General features: G+C 42.1%; 1 protein-coding gene across 1 annotated transcript in view; it reads left to right on the top strand.

The window, feature by feature from the left end:
- Positions 1-23,450, top strand: part of LOC107671326 (G protein-activated inward rectifier potassium channel 1-like) — a 48,645-nt gene extending 25,195 nt beyond the window's left edge. The window contains exon 4 of the mRNA XM_016464220.1: positions 22,181-23,450. Coding sequence (XP_016319706.1) covers positions 22,181-22,773 — 593 coding nt within the window. The 3' untranslated portion in view covers positions 22,774-23,450. The remainder of the gene's footprint in view (positions 1-22,180) is intronic.
- The last annotated feature ends 2,314 nt before the right edge of the window (positions 23,451-25,764 follow it).

Genomic DNA, 25,764 nt, shown 5'->3' on the forward strand with positions numbered 1-25,764 from the left:
GACGAGATAACTCTTCAATGGCGGGGGAAGAGTTCAAAAGGAAAAAAGAAAACATGTTGCCGAACAATGAGTTCTCCCACTTTGACATAGCACTACTGTATACATAGAGATGACTGAATTTTTCCTGAGTGTAACAGTATATGGACATATGATCTCCAGGAAATACGTATCTTTGTTTTATACAGTAAAAGTGCAGTAATTGTATGGCTTTCACATACCTGAACAAACTGGAATCGCAGCTCCTTAACTCTATCAGAGTTCCTCTCAAAGGCCACTTTGTATACTTGCTTCATCCGGATGGCATTTCTTCTTAGAACACGCTCAATTGTGGCAAGACTGCATTGATGAATATTATGAAATAGTTGATTGTCCTGTATTACTCTCTGATGAATTTCTTTGAGGCGGAGGGTGTTGTTTTCAACGACCATGTCAACAATTACATGTTCTTGTTCATTTGAAAATAGTCTTGTTCGTCCACCAAAATGTTATCGAACTTAAATTCTGGAAAAAAAAAAATTGAACAAGTAGAAACATTTACAGTAGAGAATAGAACTAGAAATGGACAAGACTCTAGACTAGAGTCATATATCAAGAATGGTAGAGTTACTTACCAGTTTTCCCTCTGAAATGTGCGGAAAATTTAAGCCACTGTGGAACAGTTTATGTTTGGCTGAACTTTCTGGCCAGCTTCTCTGAAGGAGAGACCATGATTTATAACATGGTCAATCAGGGTGGCTCTGATATAATTTGAAAGCCGTCTGTACTTTCTACCGCTCCTCCCTCCCCTTCCACCCTGCAGACCCCTTCTTCTTTGTTCATGTCTTCTTACATTTTCTTGTAATTCCCACCATACCATTGCCCTCCAATCTGACTATCTCTTCTCCCTCTACTCCTCCTTCTCCCTCAACTCTTCTGGCTCCTTCTCCTCTTCTCACACCCTCAACTCTTCTGGCTCCTTCTCCTCTTCCCCACACCCTCAACTCTTCTGGCTCCTTCTCATCTTCCCACACCCTCAACTCTTTTGGCTCCTTCTCCTCTTCCTACACCCTCAACTCTTCTGGCTCCTACTCCTCTTCCCACACCCTCAACTCTTCTGGCTCCTGCTCCTCTTCCTACACCCTCAAATATTCTGGCTCCTACTCCTCTTCCCACACCCTTAACTCTTCTGGCTCCTTCTCCTCTTCCCACACCCTCAACTCTTCTGGCTCATTCTCCTCTTCCCACACCCTTCATTCTTCTGGCTCCTTCTCCTCTTCCCACACCCTCAACTCTTCTGGCTCCTTCTTCTCTTCCTTCACCCTCATCTCTTTTGGCTCCTTCTCCTCTTCCCACACCCTCAACTCTTCTGGCTCCTTCTCTTCCCACACCCTCAACTCTTCTGGCTCCTTCTCCTCTTCCTACACCCTCAAATATTCTGGCTCCTACTCCTCTTCCCACACCCTTAACTCTTCTGGCTCCTTCTCCTCTTCCCATACCCTCAAATCTTCTGGTTCCTTCTCCTCTTCCCACAACCTCAACTCTTCTGGCTCATTCTCCTCTTCCCACACCCTTAATTTGTAATTTGTATGAAATTAATGAAAACTTACAATCTGTTTAGGACAATTACAAAGTGTTCTGCTAACTGTGTTTACTGTTTTGAGAACAGTGACCTGAGTTTGGAGAAAGGTGTCAAATTGATTGAGAAAAACTGTAACACTATTTATTTTAAAATATGATCATCCAGAACAAAATCATTCTTTTTCCTGTGATATTGCTTAGTTATTATACAAATAAAGCCGACTTAAACTGAATTTCAATCACATATGTAATAATTGTCATTCAGGAATTTAAGAAGGGATATACAGTATGCAGTGTTGGTGTCAGGGATTCATCACAGTCACTTCAGTCACCATCCAGGATAATCACCCGATCACAGTCACCTGAGTTCTGATCACCCGCACCTGCTGTCACCAATCAAGCCACACTACAAATACACACACATCTCAGTCACTCACTGTCCGGTCTACCATTCACCCCTATGAACTGTTCTGAACTCTCTCTACTGAATTCTCCTAGAAAGATCCTCCAACGACTCCTTGAAATCTGTTCCACGATCTCCAATGAAACCGGCATAAGACACTCACCATCAGAACTCAGATAAGAGCCCTGGAATCATTCACTGTGTTGACACTCACCTGCCTTTACCTCACCCGTTCCATTCTTCTGCTTCTCAAATCAATAAACCATCCTGTTATGCACTTACCTGTTGTGTCTGGCCTTGCTTTGTAACACTCCTGAGCTTAGGAAGAGCAAACTCTGGGCAATACATTTTTCCCCTAATATCTGAAATTGAAAAATCACTCATTTATATTTGGGGCCGGTGCCACAAGGGTAAGTGTGAGGGGCATCGCCCCCTCAACAGGACAATCTGGCCCAATCAGTCAAGAACTAGCATTAATATTAAGTTAATATACAAACATTTTTGTTAAGGACATGTGCCCACTTCCCAACGACAATCCCTTCTGGGCTCAGTTCACAAAGTACTTGCTCTGGACACCCAGGCAGCCAACGGACCCTCTCGCTCCTCCAAGCTCAGTACTGGTGGCCCAGTATGACCCGTGATATCATCAGGTATGTCCGCAGTTGCTCAGTCTGCGCCATGTCCAAGACCCCTCGTCACCTTCCCGTAGGCTAGCTAGTGCCCCTGCCGATCCCACATCGACCCTGGTCTCACCTGGGAATCGATTTTGTGACTGACTTACCCAACTCAGAAGGGAATACCTGCATCTTGGTGGTCGTAGATCGTTTTTCCAAAGCCTGTAAGCTAATCCCCCTCCCAGGACTTCCAACCGCTCTCGACACTGCAGAAAGTTTGTTCACACACGTCTTCAGAAACTTTGGAATCCCTGAGGATGTAATCTCCGGCAGGGGACCTCAGTTTATCTTCCGCGTTTGGAGAGCATTCTTCTGGCTACTAGGGGTCACGGTCAACTTATCCTCAGGCTACCATCCCCAGACAAATGGCCAGACTGAGAGGAAGATCCAGGAACTCGGACGTTACCTCCGGGCATACTGTCACGACGACCAACACAGCTGGAGCCGTTTCCTCCCTTGGGCCGAGTATGCACAGAATTCCCTGACCCAGACCACCACCGGCCTCACGCCGTTTCAGTGCATACTCGGTTACCAGCCCCCACTCTTCCCGTGGACAGGAGAACCGTCGGAGGTTCCAGCTGTAGACCACTGGTTCCGAGTGAATGAGAGAGTGTGGGACTCAGCTCACCTCCATCTCCAACGTGCAGTGCGGAGGCATAAGGCTCCTCCGCCTGCCCTGTAAGAAGCCCCCGCTACATTGGTCCATTCCCGATACAGAGGCAGATCAACGAAGTCACTTATGAACTCCAACTCCAACCCAGGTACCGAATTCACCCCACTTTCCATGTTTCACTCCTTAAACCTCACTCTCCCTCTGCTTCAGGCCCCAAAGATTCTGGACTTAGAGGACTTCCATCGCACCCATCCTGGTCGCCCCGCACCTAAAAGCCGTGGCCGCCCCCATCGCTGCTTGTGGGCGTCAGGAGCCGCCCCTGGAGGAGGGGGTAATGTCAGGGATTCATCACAGTCACTTCAGTCACCATCCAGGATAATCACCCGATCACAGTCACCTGAGTTCTGATCACCCGCACCTGCTGTCACCAATCAAGCCACACTACAAATACACACACATCTCAGTCACTCACTGTCCGGTCTACCGTTCACTCCTATGAACTGTTCTGGACTCTCTCAACTGAATTCTCCTAGAAAGACTTACCTTCTGTTCCTCCCGCGATCCTGCAACGACTCCTTGGAATCTGTTCCACAATCTCCAACGAAACCGGCATAAGATACTCACTATCAGAACCCTGGAATCATTCACTGTGTTGACACTCACCTGCCTTTACCTCACCCATTCCATTCTTCTGCTAATCAAGTCAATAAACCATCCTGTGTTGCACTTACCTGTTGTGTCTGGCCTTGCTTTGTGACAGTTGGGGAAAGTTACTTTTAAAAGTAATGCATTACAATATTGCGTTACTCCATAAAAAAGTAACTAATTACGTTACTTATGTAGCGTCTGGCCCATGGCAACTAATGCTGATACCACTGGTTTTATGACCCAGAGGTATTTGAGCAGGGAAAATCACTGCCTTTTCCATAGGAAGAGAGACAGTGCACAGTAGAAATGGACTCTTCGCTAATTAATCCATAGGAAAACCTTTCTTTGAATGAACACACATATCCTTCAGGTCACTGTGTATGTTGTCTTTGAGATTTTATACTGTTTTATGCAGGCTTATGATGGAACCACTCATTCCTGTCATCATACCTATATGTAATCCTACCATGTTTAGTATCTATGAATTCGCCTTCTGATGATCTAAACGACCGTGTATATTATATGTTGGTACATAGGCAATATATTAGTGTCCTGAGAATCTTTAGTAATTTCGATTCAAGTTCCATTTGCAAATTACCATGCCCTCACACAAAGGGTCGTAAAACCCTCCAGCAATTGCCACCTCCCGCTTGGAATTTCAGCCTTTCTCATTGGACAAGCCATCTTGAGAGGCGTGAATCTTCTCCGACCTTAAAGGCCTCACACCAGGGACCCGACCAGAGTCGGTGGTTTGGCTGAATTCTGAGAAGATGAAGATGTGAGCAAACGCTCCAGGACACCCTAAGTTCGTGCAAGGCTTCGGCCTTGACTTTTCCATTCACCAAGATTCTCTGACTCAAGGACAGGAGAGCTGTCAATCAATAAATTGGAAAAAATGTAAACTTGCGTTACTTATTTGAAATATTAACTCAGATATTCTCTTGTAAATTAAAAAGTAATGTGTTACTTTACTAGTTACTTGAAAAAAGTCATCTGATTACATAACTCGGGTTACTTGTAATGCGTTACCCCCAACACTGACAGTATGTGTGCGTGCATCTGATAATGTATTCTGCTGAGTCTGGTCACCGTTTAATATGTATTACTTTATTAATGCATTTTCATCCTTTTGCTCTTTCTTTCCCTCTCTTTCCTTTATTTTCAGCCTAACCCCATCATTCCATGCAATCTTCCTTCTCATGTTTTGATTCATTCTCTGGCAGAGCATGCTGGGATATTCTGGAGGGTCATCTTGCTCTTCTGGCTGTATGAGAATGAGGTCTTATAGCCTTGAGATAGAACTGTAGTCTTAACAGAGGAATGAGAAGAAACTTTTGCTAAGAAATTAATTTTCACTGTGGCATCCATTACTGTTGTTGCCATAGAAACAAATTACTCAAGAAAACATGCAAGTGATATTTGGAGAGTTAGAATATTTAGTTTGTCTGTCGGTAATTTAAGTTTATGTATAAGACAATAACATAGCACGCCACATAGCATGGTTACATTTTTTATTGTTGTGCCAGGTGCGCTATTGAGCACGTTTACTTTCAAAACCTATTACATATCCATGGTAAAAATTTGTGAGGTCGTATTGTGCAAGAAACTGCCAAAATATTCTGGTAACACTTTATAATAACTTTCATTAATAAATAATTAACAAACATTATATAATGCTTAACAGATCATTAGTTAATATATATTTACATAGCTAGAAATATACGAGATAATGTGCTTGTTAATGTTTTCTAATGTACTTTTTAAAATTACCTAATGATTAACAAATCATTATTTAATTTAAATTAAAATGCTTACAAATGTCATTAAACTTTCAATTCATACGATCATGCACTTTTTAAAATCTACAAATAATTTTAACAGAAATTATACAATGATGACAAGCTTATTTGTTAATGTACTTTTGAATGCTAACAAATGTCATTAAACTTCAGTTCACATATTACATAATGCTCTTTTTTACATTTACAAATGTTGTGAAAAAAATAGCTTAATCAGTACTTTTAAGCTCTTTACTATTCACTGAACTATTCATGTTAACACATCGTTCATTAACTCATAATCACAGTCTGTAAAGCCATATATTTGGTCTTCATTTGTTGTGTAGACTTCTACTGTTTTCACATCTTAACAAATCATTTATTATTTATTTGTTCATGTTTTTGCAGTACTCAATCTAAAGTGGAAACTATTCATTATTTGTAAATGTTTATAAACATTTGCTAATCATTAGTACATGTATTAGCAGTCATCTCAATGGCAAAAAGTGTCCCAAAGGTCCTGAATTCACCCTATTCACACATCGTAAGTAATAATTTATTAATTATCTATTCATGTTTTTGCAGTACCCAATCTAAAGTGGAAACTATTCATCATTTGTAAATGTTTATATACCTTTACTAATCATTCAGTACCTTTTTGGGCATTGGACCTTTAGCTGCTCTAACAACGTTTGTGTAAAGAGTGGTTAGTTAAGTTTAGCTAAATGCTTGCTAAAGATGTAAAACACATTGTAATTTTGGTACAATAGATGTTTTTTATTGCCTCAGCACTTATATTAGTATACTATATCATTAAATAGGTTATCCATCGAATCATACATCAGCAGGAGAAAGCAATTTTTTTTTTTTTCAAGAAAATACTTGTTCATTTATAAAAACAATGTAATATAACAATACACTTTTGACCCATTACCCAACCCTTAAACCTACCCATACCACCAAACCCTAACCTTACCTGTATCACACCTCAATAGCAGCAAAAGTGTTGTACATTAACAAAGCTTTTAATCATTGTGTAACATCTGTTAATATCATTTGTAGATTTTCAAGACGTGCATGATCATATTAATTAAATATTTAATGACATTTGTAAGCATTGTAATTTACAAGAATTATCTGATGATCATTAGGTAATGTTTAATAAGCTTAGTAAACATTAACAAGCACATTATCTCATGTTTCTAGCTGTGAATATACAGTATATTAACTAATCATCCGTTAACCATTATATAATGTTTGTTAATAATTTATTAATGAAAGTTATTATAAAGTGTTCTAATGATCTGCCACTGTGATTTTAATTGAAATGGAAGAAAAAAATGTTGTTGGTGTTTTACTGCCTCTAGTGTTCAATTCAACTGGAAACTGCAGTGAAATGCACTGTATGTATAGGTATCACGTATTTACAGTAAGCAATGGTTAATTGAAGGAGCCCATGGCTACTTTTCCTGATGTTCCCTATTCCATAAAAAAAAAAGATGCACTCGGTTACTAACGTAACCTCGGTTCCCTGAAATTCAGGAACGAGTGCTACATCTGCTAACTTATTTTTCTCCGAATACTGAAGCCTTTTCAATAATGCAGTGTAACTGTGTGGCCATTGGTTCGTGCAGTGAATTAAAAAAACAACCAATGGCTCGGCAGTGGAGCTGCACGAACCTATGGCGACAAAGCCCGCCAGAGCCCGCCAGAATGGGCGGGGCATCTGGCTATATAAGCGGGCACTTCGCCATAGGATCCTCAGGTTACTTAGACTGAAGTGACGACTGAGTCGTGCAGCTACATAGCACGGCTAGCAACGCAGTACTCGTGCCCGTATTTCAGGGAACTGAGGTTACGTTAGTAACCGAGTACGTTCCCTATCGATACTTCACTCGTACTGCGTCTGCTAAGACGCTATGGGGAACCAGTACAATCCCGCTGTGCTATGCTAGAGGAACGACTAATACTTGAACTTGCCTTAAGCACCAAATGGGGCCCAGAGGGACCAAGCATTTCTCAGGGAAGCCCCGCAGGAGGCAATAGGGCCAAACTCGCAGAGGTCGGCCGGGCGCTGAGTATTCGTTCCAAGATAAATCGTACAGCCTCAGAACCCAGTGGGGGCCAAGAGCGTACAGTGAAGAAGGTAAACGCCTGAAGCACTGGTTTTGCCATATGGCCAGAGTAAGTCCGTTTAAGCAGAAAGGACCCAAGCCTGTAAGGCCGGGACATCCAGATTATAAAACCTGGTAAATGTGGACGGCGAGGCCCAGCCGGCCGCCTCACAAATTTCTGCAATGGACACACCGCTAGACCAAGCCCAGGAAGAGGAAACGCCTCTTTTTGAGTAGGCTCTTACTCCCATGGGGCACTATAGGCCCAAAGAAGAGTACGCTAGTGCGATAGCATCGATTATCCATTTGGAAAGTCTCTGCTTCGTGACCGGAGACCTTTTGGTGAGGTCACCGAAGCATACAAAAAGCTGTTCTGACTGTCTGAATGGGGTGAAACGCTCAATATATATTCTCAATGCCCTGACGGGGCAGAGTAAATTCAGCTCTTGGTCCTGCTCCGAAGGAGGAAGCACCGAAAGAGCTGTTACCTGTGCTCTGAACGGAGTCAAGAGCACTTTAGGTACATAACCATGCCTCGGCTTCAGGATGACCATGGATTTGTTGGGCCCGAATTCGAGGCAGGTGAGGCTCACCAAGAGCGCCTGCAGATCTCCCATACTCTTTACCAATGCTAACGCAGAGCAGCAGAGCGGTTTTTAGCATCAGGAGCTCTGCTACATAGACCTTGAGCATGGAGGGGGAACAACCCTTATCCTACAGCTCTTGCAGGAAGGATAATATCAGAGATATGTCGCAGGAAAATGGGTCTGCGCCACGGGCCGTACACCAGGCGGAGAAGACAGACCATTTAAGGGCATAGAACCGCCTCGTAGAGGGTGCTCTAGCCTGAGTTATTGTATTTAGTATGCGCTCAGGGAGGTCCGCAAGCTCCCATCGAGAGGCCAGAGGTGCAGAGCCCACAGCTCGGGCTGGGGGTGCCATGTCGTTCTGTTCACCTGAGAGAGGAGGTCTTGTCTCAGGGGAATGGGCCACGGGCTGCTAAGGAGCAGCCGAGACATCTCTGCAAACCAGTGTTGGTTCCTCCAGAGCGGGGCCACCAACAGAACCTTGTGTTCATGTTCCCTGATTCGCCTGATTACCTGTGGGATCAGGGCGATCGGGGGGAAAGCGTAAAGGAGAAGGTTGGGCCAGTCGTGGGCCAACGCATCCCTGTCCTTCGAAAGTAAATTGGGCAGTGAGAGTTGCCTTCTGAGGTGAAGAGATCGACCTCTGCCTTGCCGAAGATCTCCCAGATTCTCTGAACCGTATGTGGGTGGAGCATCCACTCCTCTGAGGGAACGTTGCTCCTAGAGAGCATGTCTGCTCCTTGGTTCAACCTGCCCGGCACATGCGCTGCTCTTAGCGAACGCAAGTTGAGCTGAGCCCATTCCAGGAGGCGCTCTACCAGAATGAAGAGGCGCTTCGAGGAGAGACCGCCCTGGCAATTTATATATGACACCACTGTCATGACTAGCACATGGTGTCCCCTTAGGTCTGGCAGAAAGGTGCGAAGGCCCAAACATACTGCCAGCATTTCCAGGCAGTTGATGTGAAGCCGACTCTCCTCTTTCGACCAATGGCCGAAAACTGGTTGGCCATCGCACAGCACTCCCCAACCCGTGTTGGAAGCGTCTGTCGAGACCACCTTCCTTCTGCAGACCATTCCCAGGGGCACGCCACGTTCCATCCACTGAGAGTCTTTCCAAGGGGCCAGAGCTGCTACGCAGGCCCAGTTCACCTTGACTCGCATGCGTCCTTGACGCCAGGCGTGGGACGGAACTTGTGGTTTTCGCCAGTACTGAATTTTGTACTATTTTGACACTCTGGGGATGGCCTGCCAGGCCTCGGCCCGTGTGGCAAGGGATTGGGTTGGTTTGAGCGACAGGCCACCTTGCGGGGACCCAAAGCTCGTGATAGGTGGAAGAGGAATTTTGCTCTCTTTTTGAAAATGTTTGTGTTTTATTTTTCTCGTGATAACAGCAATCGGTTGTGTGGGCGCTAACTGAACGGGCCCAGGGTTCACAACAGTATTTACCACAAATACATTACCGTCGGCACCCAGAAGTGAACGGGGTGCTTGGAGGCACAACAGAGGCTTCTTGGGGGGTGGTCCGGCAATGGTGAGACTTCCTCCTCTTCCTGTCCCGCAGATCAGGTTGACGCCTGAGGCGCCGGGTCCAGCACTACCTTGGGCCGGAGTCCCTGGCGCTTAGGGAATGGTTAGCGTCTGACCAAGCGGGAGCGATGTCGGGGCTCAGGCTTAGAGGCTGGCGGTGCAGCCGATGATGCGGGCTTCGCGGGCTGCTGAGTCAGCACCGTCTTGGGGCAACTGGCAGCAGCTGTAAAACTGGAGCGCTTTGGCAAGAAGTGTTGCATTGCCTGGGACGACTTCTGCGCCGCGGTGAAGCGCTCAGCGAACCCTTCCACCACAGGTCCAAACCCGCCAGATGGGGAGACCGGGGAGTCGAGGAAGTGGACCTTATCCGCATCCTTGATCTCCGTGAGGGTCAACCATAGGTGGCGCTCAAGCACCACAAGGCTGGCCATGGATCTGCCGATCGCCTAAGCCGTCTTTTTCGTTGAACGCAAAGCCAGGTCGGTCGTGCTGCGCAGCTCTTTGAAAGCTGCGGGGTTTGGTCCAGACTCGTCCATGTTCTGGAGAAGTTTGGCCTGAAGGACCTGTAGGACCGCCATAGAGTGAAGCGCAGAGGCTGCTTGTCCAGCTGACGAGTAGGCTCGTCCAGCGAGCGCTGAAGTTGTCCTACACGGCTTGGACGGGTGGGCGGCCTTTGCCTTCCAGCCGATGGCCGTGGGCGGGCAGTGATGTGCGGCCACTGACTCATCCAGGGGAGGCAATCTGTCATACCCCTTTTCTTCTGTGCCGTCGACCATTGTGAGGGCGGGTGAAGAGGAGGCACGCCAAGAACGGTGAAGCTCGTTGTCGAGGGGCTTGACACCCAGATGCCCAAAACCCAGCTCTTGCTCATGTTTAGATAGGACGCGGAACAATTCTAAAAAAAAAATTAATAATTTACTTTAAATGCACATACACATTTGCAAACAAACAAACAAAGTGTAATGTCTTCTGTCATTTTCTGACCCCACTTTCCCCCCTCCTCTTCTTCCTTTTCCTCTCTTTAAAGTGGATAAATAAATAAAATGATATCAAGAAAGATACAGAATTATTGTGTAACATCATTGTTTTAGTGTGTTATTCTGTAAATGAATTTGCTCTTTTTCTTATTTAAAACAATTCTTTGAAACCTCAGGGACTCAGGACAGACCCATGACCTCATTTGAATGTGTGCATGTGCTACAGTAAGACAAAACAGAGTGAGAAAACATTGCAAACATAAAGACCATTCATCCATTCATCTTCATCTCTTATTTTTACACATTTCATCCTGGGGAGCTTTTACATTTGGGGAAAAAATTATATATTATTGATGTTTAAGCCATATGTGTGTTACTTACATTCAAATAGTTTTAGTGGAAGGATGAATCAAGTGCAGAGAGAAGTAGTAGGCTAATAGTCATCCTCAGTCCTTGTGCATGTTTGCAGAGGAAATGCTTAAGGTTGATTTATACTTCTGTGTCGGACCTACGCCGTAGCTTATGCATAGACGCACACCCATACGTCGTAGCCTGACGTGCACCTCTCCAGAAATCTAACAGCGCCAATTCTACACAGATCGCAAGCGCTGTGATTGGTCTGCAAGAACCCCTCCCTCCATATGTACTTGAGTTTTGTGTGTGTTTATGTGCACTTTAATATATTTTAATGTTACACCTTCTTATATAAAATAAAACAAAGCAAAGAACAATGTCTTATCATTTATTATACTACATAGCATTATACATCAGTAGTTGTCCGCAACAAACAATGTTGATCTGCCGTGGTACAAGTCCTTGTGCAGATTGAAAGAATGCCATCATCTCCTGTTCCGTTGTTGTCTCCTTTTTGTAGTTTTAAATAATGATTTAATATTTATTTGCCGCCGTCACGGCTATAATGCTTCTCCGACGAGCCGCTTCTTCTTTGGCTTTTGCCGTGGTACTGTTACACCAGCAACATGCCTGTGGACACTGCTGACTAGCGGTTTGCATGTGTTCTGCACGTTGACGCGGACAACGACGCAGAAGTATAAATGAAAACTGACGCATAGCCTACGGCATAAAGGCTATGGCGTAGGCCCGACGCAGAAGTATAAATCAGCCTTTAGTGTTTGCTAGCATTCATGCTAGGTCACGGACTGAGAAGCACTGCCTGAGATTTTTTTTTTCTCACCCTTATGCTGTCCAAATCCCAAAAGACTGAATTCTCACCTCATATTATCAGGGGAACTCCTCTGCTTTTAGTCTATTGGTATGAAGGACTGGATTTGTGTGTGTCAGCTCCACTCACCTTCATTTCTAGCTGTTATTTAAAGGATGTTACAAACACTTTCCAGTCACTGCCTCTCTTTGAACCCTGAGTAATGCAAGTTCTTGCTCCCTGTTTATTTCTGCTTTAGTGATTCTGTATACACTTGAGTTTAGGGGTTTCTTGTCAAAAAGACAAGATTAAAGAAAGACAGAAGAAGAAGAATTAAGTAGAAGAAGACATTTTGCATGACAAAATCTCTCTTGTCTGTTAACACTGAACCGTTACACTGGAATTCATGCTCAGCTTCAGTGAACAGTAAATACTGCCCTCTTTGATTTGGCTGACCATATCAGTTATTTTGACATTGACGAGATCGACCGCCAAGGCAACTCAGATGACAAAGTCAGTTGTCTTGGTGTTAGACATGCTTTGGTTGAATGCTAGGGTGTTGTTAGGTAGTTGCTAGGGTGTTTTGTGTGGTTGATAGGAGGTTGCTTACTGACTGAAGTAAAAAAAAAATCACCCACCACCGCATTTCTATTGCATTCTGATTTCCAAAAATAATTCTAAATATGATTTGAATGTAGGTATATGTGATTTTCTGTGATATTTACAAAAGCTCTTTTATTTAATTCTGATCCCTATAATAATAATAATAATAATAATAACACAACCTCTGATGCAATATCTCCAAAGCATTGCAATGCAAGCAATATATCTATATATCTAACATGCATCTAAACAAAACAAAGTGAAGTGACATGTGGCCAAGTGTGGTGACCCATACTCAGAATTAGTGCTCTGCATTTATCCCATCCAAAGTGCACACACACAGCGTGAACACACACCCGGAGCAGTGGGCAGCCATTTTTTGCTGCAGCATCCGGGGAGCAGTTGGGGGTTCGGTGCATTGCTCAAGGGCACCTCAGTCGTGGTATTGAAGGTGGGAGAGAGTGCTGTACATTCACTCCCCCCACCTACAATCCCTGCCGGTACAAGACCTGAACCCGCAACCTTTGGGTTACGAGTCCGACTCTCTAACCATTAGGCCACAACTTCTGAATGCCAGATTTAAATGTAATCCAGTTTTAGAATATCCAGACACTATTCAGATATGATACATGATAATGGAGCTCCACAGTCTATAGCAATTATGAAGCTTTTCTTAGCAAACAAAGATTCCATAGTTTATCAATGATTGCAGGCAAGGGTGCCCTCTGCTGACTGATTTTACATTTATTTGCTTTGAACCTTATAAACATAAAGACACTGTTTTTTAATGTGATTTAGTGTTTAGTCAAATCAGCACATGGGAAGTCTCCTTTCTCTGCCATCTCAGTTATATTTATAAAATACTATTTTTCTTCAAGGGAAAGATATTGATATTTTTTTGTGCTATATACTGTGTTGTTTACTGAGTTATACACTTAGTTGGTTTAGAAATGAAATCTTGTTGTGCATATTTGAATGATCAGAGGAGAACTCAAGGCACAGGGCTTCAGATGACTTGATTACTTTTCTTACTGCTGTCACCCACAGAGCTGACAGGGTTGTTCATTACATTATACTGTATGTTTGATGCACAGAGGAATTTCCCCACTCTTACAGTATACTCTACATTGCAATGCAGCCCTGCATCCAGCTGAACACGATCAAACATGTGTTTTATAGGATGCTACTGGCTACGAAACATCCAGAGTGCGTTTTTACAACCAACACTTTTCATGACTTGGGGAAATAGTGGTGACTGAGTGTATTATAACCCTCAGACTGTTGTGCTACTGATTGCAGATAAACGGTCTTTTGTTTATTAATTACATTAACATATGATTGTCAGAGAACAGCTTTGGATGCAAGAGCTGTGCATGTGTACATGGCCAAGATTGGGTTTCCATAGTAACACAGTGTTGTAGTTTTGATTGCATAAACCCCATTGCTTATGTTTGACATTATTAGTGGTGTTTGCAAGCATTGCTGTTACTATTCTTTTTACATAGGTTTAGTGATTTAAACAAAGCCGAAAAATAAACTCTTGTGACTTAAATTATGCAGCTAAATGATACCTCAAATCATTCAGCTTGTAGAGGAGATAGATAAACATGAAAGGTGGGACACATGGGCATATATACTTTGGAGTGGATTATATTTACTTGGACTACTTTAGTTTCCTCAAACCTTTGCATGATTACTATTCAACAATCTAAAGGAAAAACTTAATAGACAGAAAATTAGACAGTACTGTGCAAAAACGTCTCTACTTTATGTAACCATGGTTCTCCAAGAGAGAAAGAGGCGCTGTGTCGGAATGCTTTGGGAACACCTGTGCGTGACCGCGTCCTGAAGCACATCTGAAATCAGTCCAATAGAGTGGCGAGACGTCACGGGCGGGGTGATGTAATGATCAGGAAGCTTCTTCATTAGCTTCTGATAGGTTGATGCAGTAATGCAAGGCAATAACAAAGAGTCATTTTTCCAGCTAAATTCAGTTAATTGATGATTCAGTGATGTCATCATCCAGTTCAGCTCTCTTACAATAATTTCTGTGCAATCAGTCAGTCAAGCATCCCCAACTAAGCAAGCCAAAGCCAACAGTGGCAAGGAACCAAAACTCTATCTGTGACAATAATGAGAACAAACCTTGGGAGAAACCAGGCTCAGTTGGGGGGACAGTTCTCCTCTGGCCAGACGAAACAGCATGGCGTGGTTTAATTCCAGTCTGCAACACAGGTGCAAAGGACTTGTTTATTTCCCGTGGTCTTGTGCCGATGGTCGTCGAGGTGACCAGGTCTTCGCAGGGAACCTGTCTCTGGGGTGCATCTAGTTGACATGGTCTTCACTGACATTCAAGGCTGTAGAGGTCGTCTCTAGGTGCTGATCCACCATCTGGTCTGGATATGGACTGGATCTGGGTGGCTACGGTGACCATCTGATCTGGATACAGACTGGATCTGTATGGCTATGGTGACCTCGGAATAAGAATGAAAGAGACTGATATTAGCGTAGATGCCATTCCTCTTACGATGTAGTGAGTACAGCGGGTGTTATGCGAATTGTTCCCGGTTCCGGTTGACATAACTAATGCAGCCTAACAGTCATTTAACAGATTTGAATTATAGAAATGTGATAGTGTATTATGTGAATGCCAGGAGATAGGTCTTTAATCTAGATTAAAACTGACAGAGTGTGTCTGCCTCTCGAACAAATCTAGGTAGATTGTTCCAGAGTTTGGGCGCTAAATAGGAAAATGATTTGCCACCCGAACTTGATTTTGATATTCTAGGTATTATCAAATGGACAAAGTTTTGAGATCGCAGCGGACGTGAAGGACTATAATGCACTATGAGCTCACTCAAGTATTGAGGAGCTAAACCATTCAGGGCTTTATAAGTAATTAGCAAGATTTTTACAATATTCTAACCTGGAGATCATGAACGCATTAATTAATATTTCTGCAATTGACATTGAGAGCATAGGTCGTAATTTAGATATATTTTTAAGATGGAAAAATGCTGTTTTTACAAATGCTAGAAACATGGTTTTCAAAGGAAAGATTGTTATCAAATATCACATCTAGGTTCCTAACTGATGGAATTAATGAAGAATTAACAGAGCACCCATCAAGTGCTTTTTTTTTTATTTAGAAATTACTAGTCATCCAGTTTTTTATATTAACTATGGATTATGTTAGATTTGCGAATTTGTATGTTTCATCTGGCATATAGCTGAGTATCATCAGTATAACAGTGAAAGCTAACACCATGTTTCTTGATGATATCTCCCAAGGATAACATGTAAAGTGTGAAAAGCAACGGTCCTAGTATTGAGCCTTGTGGCACTCTGTACTGTACTTGTGATCGATATGATATCCCTCCATTCATTGCTACGAATTGATGATGGTCAGATAAGTAAGATCTGAACCATGATAATGCAGTTCCACTAATGCCAACATAATTTTGTAGTCTACTCAAAAGAATGTTGTTGTCGATGCAGCGCTAAGATCAAGTAGCACTAATAGAGAAATACAACCACGATCGCATGATAAGAGCAAGTCATTTGTAACTCTGATGAGAGCAGTCTCAGTACTATGATACAGTCTAATTCCTGACTGGAAATCTTCACAGATACCATTTCTCTCTAAGAAAGAACATAGCTGAGAGGACACTGCCTTTTCTGGTATTTTTGACAGAAAAGGGAGATTTGAGATCGGCCTGTAATTAACTAATTCTCTGGGGTCAAGTTGTGTTTTTTTGATGAGAGGCTTAATAATAGCCAGTTTGAAGGTTTTGGGGACATATCCTAATGATAATGATGAATTAATAAACATGATAAGAGCAAGTCATTTGTAACTCTGATGAGAGCAGTCTCAGTACTATGATACAGTCTAATTCCTGACTGGAAATCTTCACAGATACCATTTCTCTCTAAGAAAGAACATAGCTGAGAGGACACTGCCTTTTCTGGTATTTTTGACAGAAAAGGGAGATTTGAGATCGGCCTGTAATTAACTAATTCTCCAGGATCAAGTTGTTTTTTTTAATAAGAGGATTAATACCAGCCAATTTGTAGATTTTGGGGACATATCCTAACGACATTGACAAACTAATAATATTCAGAAGAGGATCTATGACTTCTGGAAGTACCTAATTTAGTAGCTTAGATGGAATGGGGTCTAACATACATGTTGTAGGTTTTGATGATTTGACAAGTTTATACAATTCTTATTTTCCTATAGCATAGAATGAGTGGAATGGTTCCTCAGGGGATCTATAGTGCATTATCTGATGCGATGCTGTAGCTGATGACTGCACGGTTAGAATTTTATCTCTAATATTATCGATCTTGGAAGTACAGAAGTTCATAAAGTCATTACTGCTGTGCTGTTGGGAAATGTCTGCGTCTGTTGATGCTTTATTTTTCATTAATTTAGCCACTGTATTGAATAAGTGCCTGGGGTTGTGTTTGTTCTCTTCTAAGAGAAACGAAATGTAAGTAGATCTTGCAGTTTGTAGGGCTTTTCTGTAAGTAGAAGTACTTTCCCGTCGCTTTCTCTTTAAGGCACAAGTGTGCTCGTTATATCATGGTTGTAAGAAGCTATGGCTGCCACGTACACCTTTCAGGTAGAGGGAATCAACCCTGTGGAGAACCCCTCCTGCAGGAACTCCACCACTGAACCAACCTGGCAGTTAACAGGGTCCTGCTGATGGCAACTGCACCAATAAGTGAACAGGGCCCACTTCAAGGAGTACAGTTTCCTCATGGTGGGAGCTCTGGAGTGGAGAACGGTCTCAACAATCTCAGTTGAAGGACCGGAATCTATGATGTGGGCCCCCTCAGAGGCCATACCCACAGTTTCCATAACTCCGAGCGAGGGCGCACAATTGTGCTGCCTGCCTGAATCAGAAGGTCTCTCCTGACCAGAATCTCCCACGGAGAGCTGTTGAGGAGGGACACAAGGTCCGAGAACCATACTCAGGCCGGCCAGAACAGGGCTGCTAGCAGCAGACAAGCCCCATCCTGGTGAACTCTCTCCAGATCTCCCGGGAGCAGAGCAATCGGGGAAAAGGTGAACAGACGCTGCCTCGGCCCAATCTACACCATAGCGTCCAGTCCCAGAGTAGCTGGATGTGTTAGGGAGAACCAGAGTGGACAATTTGAGGTCTGTCGAGATGCATCCAAGTCCACCTGAGCTTGGCCGAGCGCCCTTCAAATCTGCTCCAAATGGGTTGCCCATATGGGAAAACTCCTTGTTCCTGAGCCACCACTGCAAAGGTCACAGCAGGGCAAAAGGTATCACGTTGGACGCTGCTGCCATCAGACCTAACAGACTCTGAAACTGTTTCTTAGTGAATGACTGGTCTAGCTTGACACTAGATATGAGCAGGAGACAGACGTGCCTGCATTGTTATCAAATCCCACACCAAGACAAGATCTCTTGAGGAGATCACACATGCAAATTTCGCACACGCTTCAGGATGCGGTCACGCAGAGGCGTTCCCAAAGCATTCCGACACAGTGCAAGTTCTCTTAAAAGGGAATTTTAGTTACATTGTAATACAATATACCATTTATACAGTATACACACACACACACAATATATACCAATATAGTGTTACTCTTATGAACAGTCAAATGAACAGAGTGTACAGTACACAGCACTTTTCTCTAATCCTCATTTGAAATATTTCTAATGTTTAAAAAATTTTATGAAAGGAATTTTGATGAGTTAAGGTTTGTCTACTCAGGAAGTCATTTTTTACTTGAAAATCAGAATACTACAATACTTAGCCCATAAGTCAGCTGGCTGAAGGCAGCCTGGGCTGTGCTGATAACATGGGCTTTTGCTTCTGTTCTTGTGAGAGTTTTATTGATTCTCTTCCTCTGTATTACTTTTTGTATTGAGGACATTTGCTTTTCATCACCGACATTGTACTTTTTTTTATTGAGGTCGGATATAAGCAAGATCAAACTAGATTCTGTTCGCTGGAAGGACACAGATATTGATCTCATTTCATGTGACCCTCGTTTTATTAGTTAAATCAGGATATATCAGTAATATAACAAATTAAATAAATCTCTTCTTTCATTTTTAATTATTTTTCACTGCCATACACAGTGGACCACTGACAAACTTCAACTTCAACTCAACTTTTATTGTCATTCTTCCACATACACAGTATACAGAAGAACGAAATGTAATTTCTGACGGACCAAAGTGCAAGGACACTGACAAAACAAGTATGCACACCTGTTCATGACGACAGGAATTAGACATAAGTGCACATTAAATATAACGAGCAATAAACATGACGCGCACAATAAATATAACAAGGCAGAAGTGTTGAATGAGGTAGAAATGTGAAATTGTAGGAATGTAAGAGATGTTAGAAGTGTAAGAATAAAGTGCTTATTCACAATTGAGATGGCTCAGATCAGATATTATGTTAGAAAAGGTTCATTTGCACAGAATGTTCTTTAGTGCACATTGGGTGAGTTGAGTGCGCATGTATGTAAACTGACCATTGTGCAGTTGTGCAAGAGTGTCTATAGTGCACAGCTAAGTGAAAGTGCAGAGTGCAGATGTATGCAAATGTCCATTGGAGTGTTTTTTTTTTTCTTTTTCTGTAGACATGGGATGGGATGGGAAGGCAGTTTATGATGGGAGTAGGATGCTGGGTGGTATCAGCTTATTCAGGATTCTGACAGCCTGGGAAAAAAGCTGTTGCAGAACCTTGCCGTGTGGGTCCTGATGCTGCGTAGTCTTCTGCCTAATGGCAGAGGGTCAAACAGTTGGTGGGAGGGGTGAGATGAATCTTTCCCAATGGCAGAGGCTCTGCGTACACAGCGTGCCTGATAGATGTCCTGGATAGAGGGGAGGGAGACCCCTATGATCCTCTCAGCTGTCCTCACTATGCGCTGGAGGGTATTGTGTTCTGCTGTTTTGCAGTTTCTGAACCACACAGTGATGCAGCTGGCCAGGACGCTCTCCACAGTTCCTCTGTAGTAGGTGGTGAGGATGGGTGGTGGGAGACTGGCTCTCTTCAGCTTCCGCAGGAAGTGAAGACGTTGTTGCGCCTTTTTCACAGTGGAGTTGCTGTTGATGGACCAGGCGAGGTCGTCAGAGATGTGCACACCAAAAACTTGATGCTCCTGACTCTCTCTACAACAAAGCCACTGATGAACAGGTGAGGATGATCAGTTGAACTTCTCCGGAAATCCACAACAATCTATTTTGTCTTGTCCACATTGAGAGACAGATTGTTGCTGTGGCAGCAGCTCACCAGTTGTTCCACCTCCTCTCTCTATGGTGTTTTGTTATCGTTGCTGATGAGGCCCACTACTGTCGTGTCATCAGCAAACTTGACAACGAGGTTGGATTCTGACTTGGCTGTGCAGTCGTAGGTGAGCAGTGTGAACAGCAGTGGACTGAGAACACAGCCTTGAGGGGCACCTGTGCTTAATGTGATAGTGCCTGATGTTCTGTCACCCATGCGCACTGACAGTGGTCTCTCTGTCAGGAAGTCTAGAATCCAGTTGCAGAGTGACGTGTTGAGACCCAGTAGGGAGAGTTAACTCACTAGTTGCTGTGGAATGATTGTATTGAACGCTGAGCTAAAGTCAATCAACAGCATTCTGACATATGAGTCTTTTGTGTCCAGATGTGATAAGACGGAGTGCAGTATGTAGGAGATAGCATCATCTGTAGAGCGGTTGGGGTGGTATGCAAATTGTAGAGGGTCTAGTGAAGAGGGCAAAGTGGAGTGGATGTGTCTTTTGACCAGACGTTCAAAGCACTTCATTGTGATGGGAGTCAGTGCTACAGGGCGATAATCATTGAGACATGTCACCGGTTTAGGCACCAGTGAAGCTTAAGCCAGACAGAGCACCTGCTCCTCAGAGGCACCGGGATGATGGTGGTCTTTTTGAAGCACGCAGTGACCACAGCCTGACTCAGGTAGATGTTGAAGATGTCAGTGAAGACATCTGCCAGCTGGTCAGCACAGTCCCTGAGCACTCTTCCTGGAATGTTGTCTGGGCCTGCAGCAGTCCGTGGATTGACTCTAGATAATGGCCTCCTTACGTCAGCTGAAGCCAGACAGAGCACCTGCTCCTCAGGAGTGGGCATGGATTTAAGTGTCTGTGTGTCATTCAGCGCTTCAAACCGTGCATAGAAATCACAACCCGATCTCATGAAAGTGCGTATAAATAGTATGCCAAATAAAAACAAAAACTAGTGGTATTGATACGCAAAAATTTACTTTGGCGTGTATATGCTACGCAATGGATAGGATTAGGGTTGTTGTATCCCACGCGGTGGGTAGGATTAGGATTGTGGGGTAGATGCGTATCATATGTACGCGAAAACTGCGTATCATATGCACGGCAACAAATTTCGTATCATATGCATGCGAAAACCGCGTATTATATGCACGCCAAACAAGTGCGTATCATATGCACGCCAAAGTCCCTTTTTGCGACTCAATACCAAGTGTTTTTCATTTTTATTTGGCGTACTATTTATACGCATTTTCATGAGACTGGGCTCAAAAATCATTCAACAAGTCAGCGAGGTTGGTGTCACCGTTGTTGGCACAACAATTTAATACACCTGTTAATACACAAGACAACAAATCCTCAGTCTTTGCAAACCTTTTATGTATGAGATATTTTCATGGTTTTGTTAGTAGATTTATATTGCATACATTGTTACATGTGAATTTATGCATAAAGCACTAAAGCTAATATTGCATGTAAATTGTGTCAAGATATGACAATTAATCACTTGAAAGCAAAGCCTCTTCACCACTTTCATAAGGTCCAGAGAGGCAGAGCAAAATGTAGCTAATCTGATGTTCCTAATCTGTTTCTATTTGTTCTGGCTTGATAAGGTAAAGATGGTGCCTCAATGTTTAAACATTGTGAGACAATAGAAAGTGGGGCCTGGCAAGATTTACATTCATGGCTTGTTGTGATCCAGTCAATTATGACTTTTTTTCTCCATAAGAGGAAATACAGTTGCACCACTGATATATGAATCATAGAATTTGGAATAATTTGTAAACTGAATAGTATTCAATTATAGTTATGATATAGCTGGTTGTACACAACCACTGAAGTTTAGTCTATGAAAAAAAGGAAGCAACAGCACCAACAGAAATATTAGAAAAAGTGATTATATGTTGCACTTTCTGTAGCATTTACTTTAAGTCAAAAGGTTAAGGATTAAGGTTAAGGATAAACTGGTTGCTGAAAAAAATATCTTCAAGCTAGGGTCAAGTAAACATACAATGTTTAATTTTAGTGGTTCAGACTGAATTAATATTTAATACATAGGGCTTGGAGTTTAGAAAAAAATATTAGCCAGAATGTTAGAGGAATATCATTACTGTGCTGTACTGTTCTAATAAAGAATTGAGTATGATACTCTTCAGAGTGCAGCAGTGCTTTTCCCAACTGAGTTAGATTGATTCATCTTTGACTGCTTCATTCATTACTCCATCTGTTCCTTTTCATGTATTTTCTCTGATAGGCATGACTTGTCAAGCACGGACGTCGTACACAGAGGACGAGGTGCTGTGGGGCCACAGATTTTTCCCAGTCATCTCTCTGGAGGAGGGCTTCTTTAAAGTGGATTATTCTCAGTTCCATGCCACATTTGAGGTTCCCACACCTCCCTACAGTGTGAAAGAGCAGGATGAGGCATTACTCATGTCCTCTCCGCTCATGGCCCCGTCACTGTGCAATAGCAGAGAAAAGAACAACTCCCTGGACTGCCTGGAACTGCTGGAGGATCAGGAGAGCACGACCAAATTACCAGCCAAGGTGCAGAAGATGACAGGTAGAGACGGGGTGCCCAGGAAGCTCCTGAGAATGAGCTCCACCACATCAGAAATGACATACAGCCTTGGCGAACTGCCCATGAAGCTCCAACGCATCAGTTCTGTGCCTGGGGTCTCAGAGGAAAAGCAGGTTACCAAGACAACTAAGATTGCTACAGAGGCCATCAGCAAATCAGTTGCGGACTTGCCACCAAAACTGCAAAGAATGGCTGGGGGAGGAGGCCGCATGGACGGACACCTCCCTCCCAAACTCAGAAAGATGAACTCTGATCGTTTCACATAGAATAACTTTATTCTTCAGCTGCTGTCAAAAGGGCCCTCATTTCATTTGAGATGTTAATAAGCATGTATATACAGTATAGACAGATAAACCATATATGCTGTACTAATGAAGTAGGTTAACATAATTCTAAATGTCTGTTCCTGTGGTGGCTTCACATACAGTGAACAGACTCATTCAGGTTGTTGTTACTACAAGCACAATCTGGTATGGATGACACCCTCAAGTGCATGTAAAAATATATCTCTCCCTCTAATTGTATGACAAGCTGTACATATTTATGTGCCAAGGAAATGTTAGCAAATATTCATTTCTCCAAGCCATATGACGATATAGCAGACAGTTCCTCCAATGTGGCTAATTAGGAGTTATTTAAGTCACACAGTTGCATTGTTTAATACCTGTTTACTGAGCTTATGTTACAATGCATGTTTAACTTAACAAAGGTGATAAATAGATGTTCAGACGTACATACACTAATTAATTGTTTCAGTTTTCATACATGCTTTATTTGAATTGTTCCTGTGCATGGTTGTTAACTGATATACCAGTAATGCCAATAATATTCTTACAGCATAAATACATACTTAGTTTATTAATTATTTAGAATAGTAACCCTATTGAACACAGAACAAACAACACTATTGAGAATTATCAATGAATACTTGACTGTGGTAACCTTTTTATGGATTTGATATTTATTGAGAATATTGGGGGAGCTGGTATCTGTCACCTCCTTCATAATAATTCACCCAAAAATGTTATTTTTTTTCCCAATCTCCCTCAAGTGGTTTGAATGCTGTCTTGCTTTATTTTGATGATGAAGAAGATGCTTCGCAAAAAAAGTTGATGCTGTACTTTTTAAATGAATGGATGCAGAAATAAAATAAATAATTAATTAAATAAATAAAAACATTGGTAAAAACACCTTTCTAATATGTCTCATTAGTTAATGTTAATTAATGCATTAACTAACAATTAGCAATACATTCGTTACAGTATTTATTAATCTTTGTTCATGTTAGTTTTGTAACAATAAATGTAATGATTTTAATAATGTATTAGTAAAATTTGAAATTAAAATTGACAGATTAACACATGCTTTCGAAGTTTTTTTTTTTTTCCTGTTAGTTCATGCTAACTAACACATTAGTTAACATGAGCTAACAGTGAAAAATACTTCTAAAGCATTTTTTTTTTATCTTTGTCTAGTGGAGCCTTACTGTAAGTAATACCAAACAGTCTAAAAGAATTTATGCTATATTCCAAGCTGAATATGTTCTCCTTAGTCATAGTTTGAAATTACATGAGGACAGAATTTCCATTTTTGGATGAACTATTCCTTTTACTGTAACAGAGCAATAACTGAATGGCTGATGAATACCAAAATCTATGTATCATTTAGCAAACTGTCCAATAATTTCAACACAAATTTGATATTTTTATATCATACATATATAAAAATGTTTAAACCTGAAACATCAAATAGCCTAATACACATTTCACTACAGGTGCACTGTGTAATTTGTTGATGTTTAAATACTGTCTCCTATCCCAGCTTCATATGCATAAGCCATTCTTATGTTGATTTCTCCAAGAGTAAACACTGTGGTTCTGTGGTATGGGGTGCCAGTTGCAACCAGACTAATGATCCCATTTCTTGCACACAACGGTGAATGTACTTTTCATAAAAAAATAAATAAATAAATAAATAAAATAAAAAAATTGCACCCAGCATGTCACAAAATGTGTTTTATTTATGGAACACTAATTTAGTGGAGGATTTTTTTTTGTGATTACATTGCACACTGCTGGTGGTCCATAAATTACACACTTCATCATAAATACTGGACATCCAAAGGTCTTTTACAGCAAATAGATTCTAAAGCAGATTACTTGACAGGGACTTTGAAAAAAATTATTTGATGTGCTTTCAGGTCATTATGACTCAATGTAATCCCCTCTATCCACATTATTAAATTATTGCTTCATAATAAGTCAGGCGAAAAATCAAGGAATGAAATATCTGATTCTGTCTCTTCAACTTTTAATAACCCTGGACTTAAGTGCACCTTCTGCCTTATTGAAAAGGATTTAAAGGAAGGTTAATTTTATCCCCCCCATCACCACCACCACCACCGCCGCCATTTCTTTCAGAATTGGAATGTAATTTCGGGCGTCTACACAGCCAGTGAAGTAGAACCGAGCATTAGAAGCCTTGATTGGCTGATCCTTTAAAGTGTTGTGGTAGTGTCTGAATCCTGTTAATGCACCCTCACTGAGCACCTCTCTCCCAAAAGATTTTTTGCTTGAATTGCCATGGAGATCCCTGCACCTTTTTCCATTAGGCACAGCATCATTAAAAAAAGAGAGCTGTCACTTGAGTGTTTTACACCTGCACCCTCATAGATCACCACTGCTGTATAAACTGAACAGATGAGAGGTGGATTGAGATCCACTCCAGCCATAAGCAGTGGCACTAAATAGTCTAGTGACTAAATAGTCACTCTGGCAGACCGACCCCTCACTATCATCCTCTCAATCACTTCTTTCTGTTGCTGGCTTTGTTATTTAAGTCCTTTTGACTCTCCATAGCAGGTCTGTGGTCATTACAAATGAAGAAAAGAATGAGGATTGAGGCTGAAACCAATACTCAATTAATGTTGTCTATAAAACCAGTCAACCAGTCTTTAATGAACAGTTTGTTAATTAGTTATATTGATTTCAGAGCTGGGTCATTCTCAGGAAACATCGCTAATAGTGTCTGTTAATTTCAGCAAGGTGGCCTAATATGCTATTGGGAATATCGTAAATATGTGTTGACAACTTGGAAATTGTGCATAAAAGCCCGCCCTTATTATAATTATAACTGGGGAAAAAAAATATTTTGATACTTGAGTTAGGATGACAAACAATGGATTAGAGAAATTTTCAGTAGTGAATGGTAGGTTCATGAATTCTTTGCAATGCTATTTTAGCTGTCGCAGTTATCAA

This window comes from Sinocyclocheilus anshuiensis, unplaced genomic scaffold (assembly GCF_001515605.1).
Source record: "Sinocyclocheilus anshuiensis isolate Anshui unplaced genomic scaffold, SAMN03320099.WGS_v1.1 scaffold284, whole genome shotgun sequence".
Taxonomy (NCBI): domain Eukaryota; kingdom Metazoa; phylum Chordata; class Actinopteri; order Cypriniformes; family Cyprinidae; genus Sinocyclocheilus; species Sinocyclocheilus anshuiensis.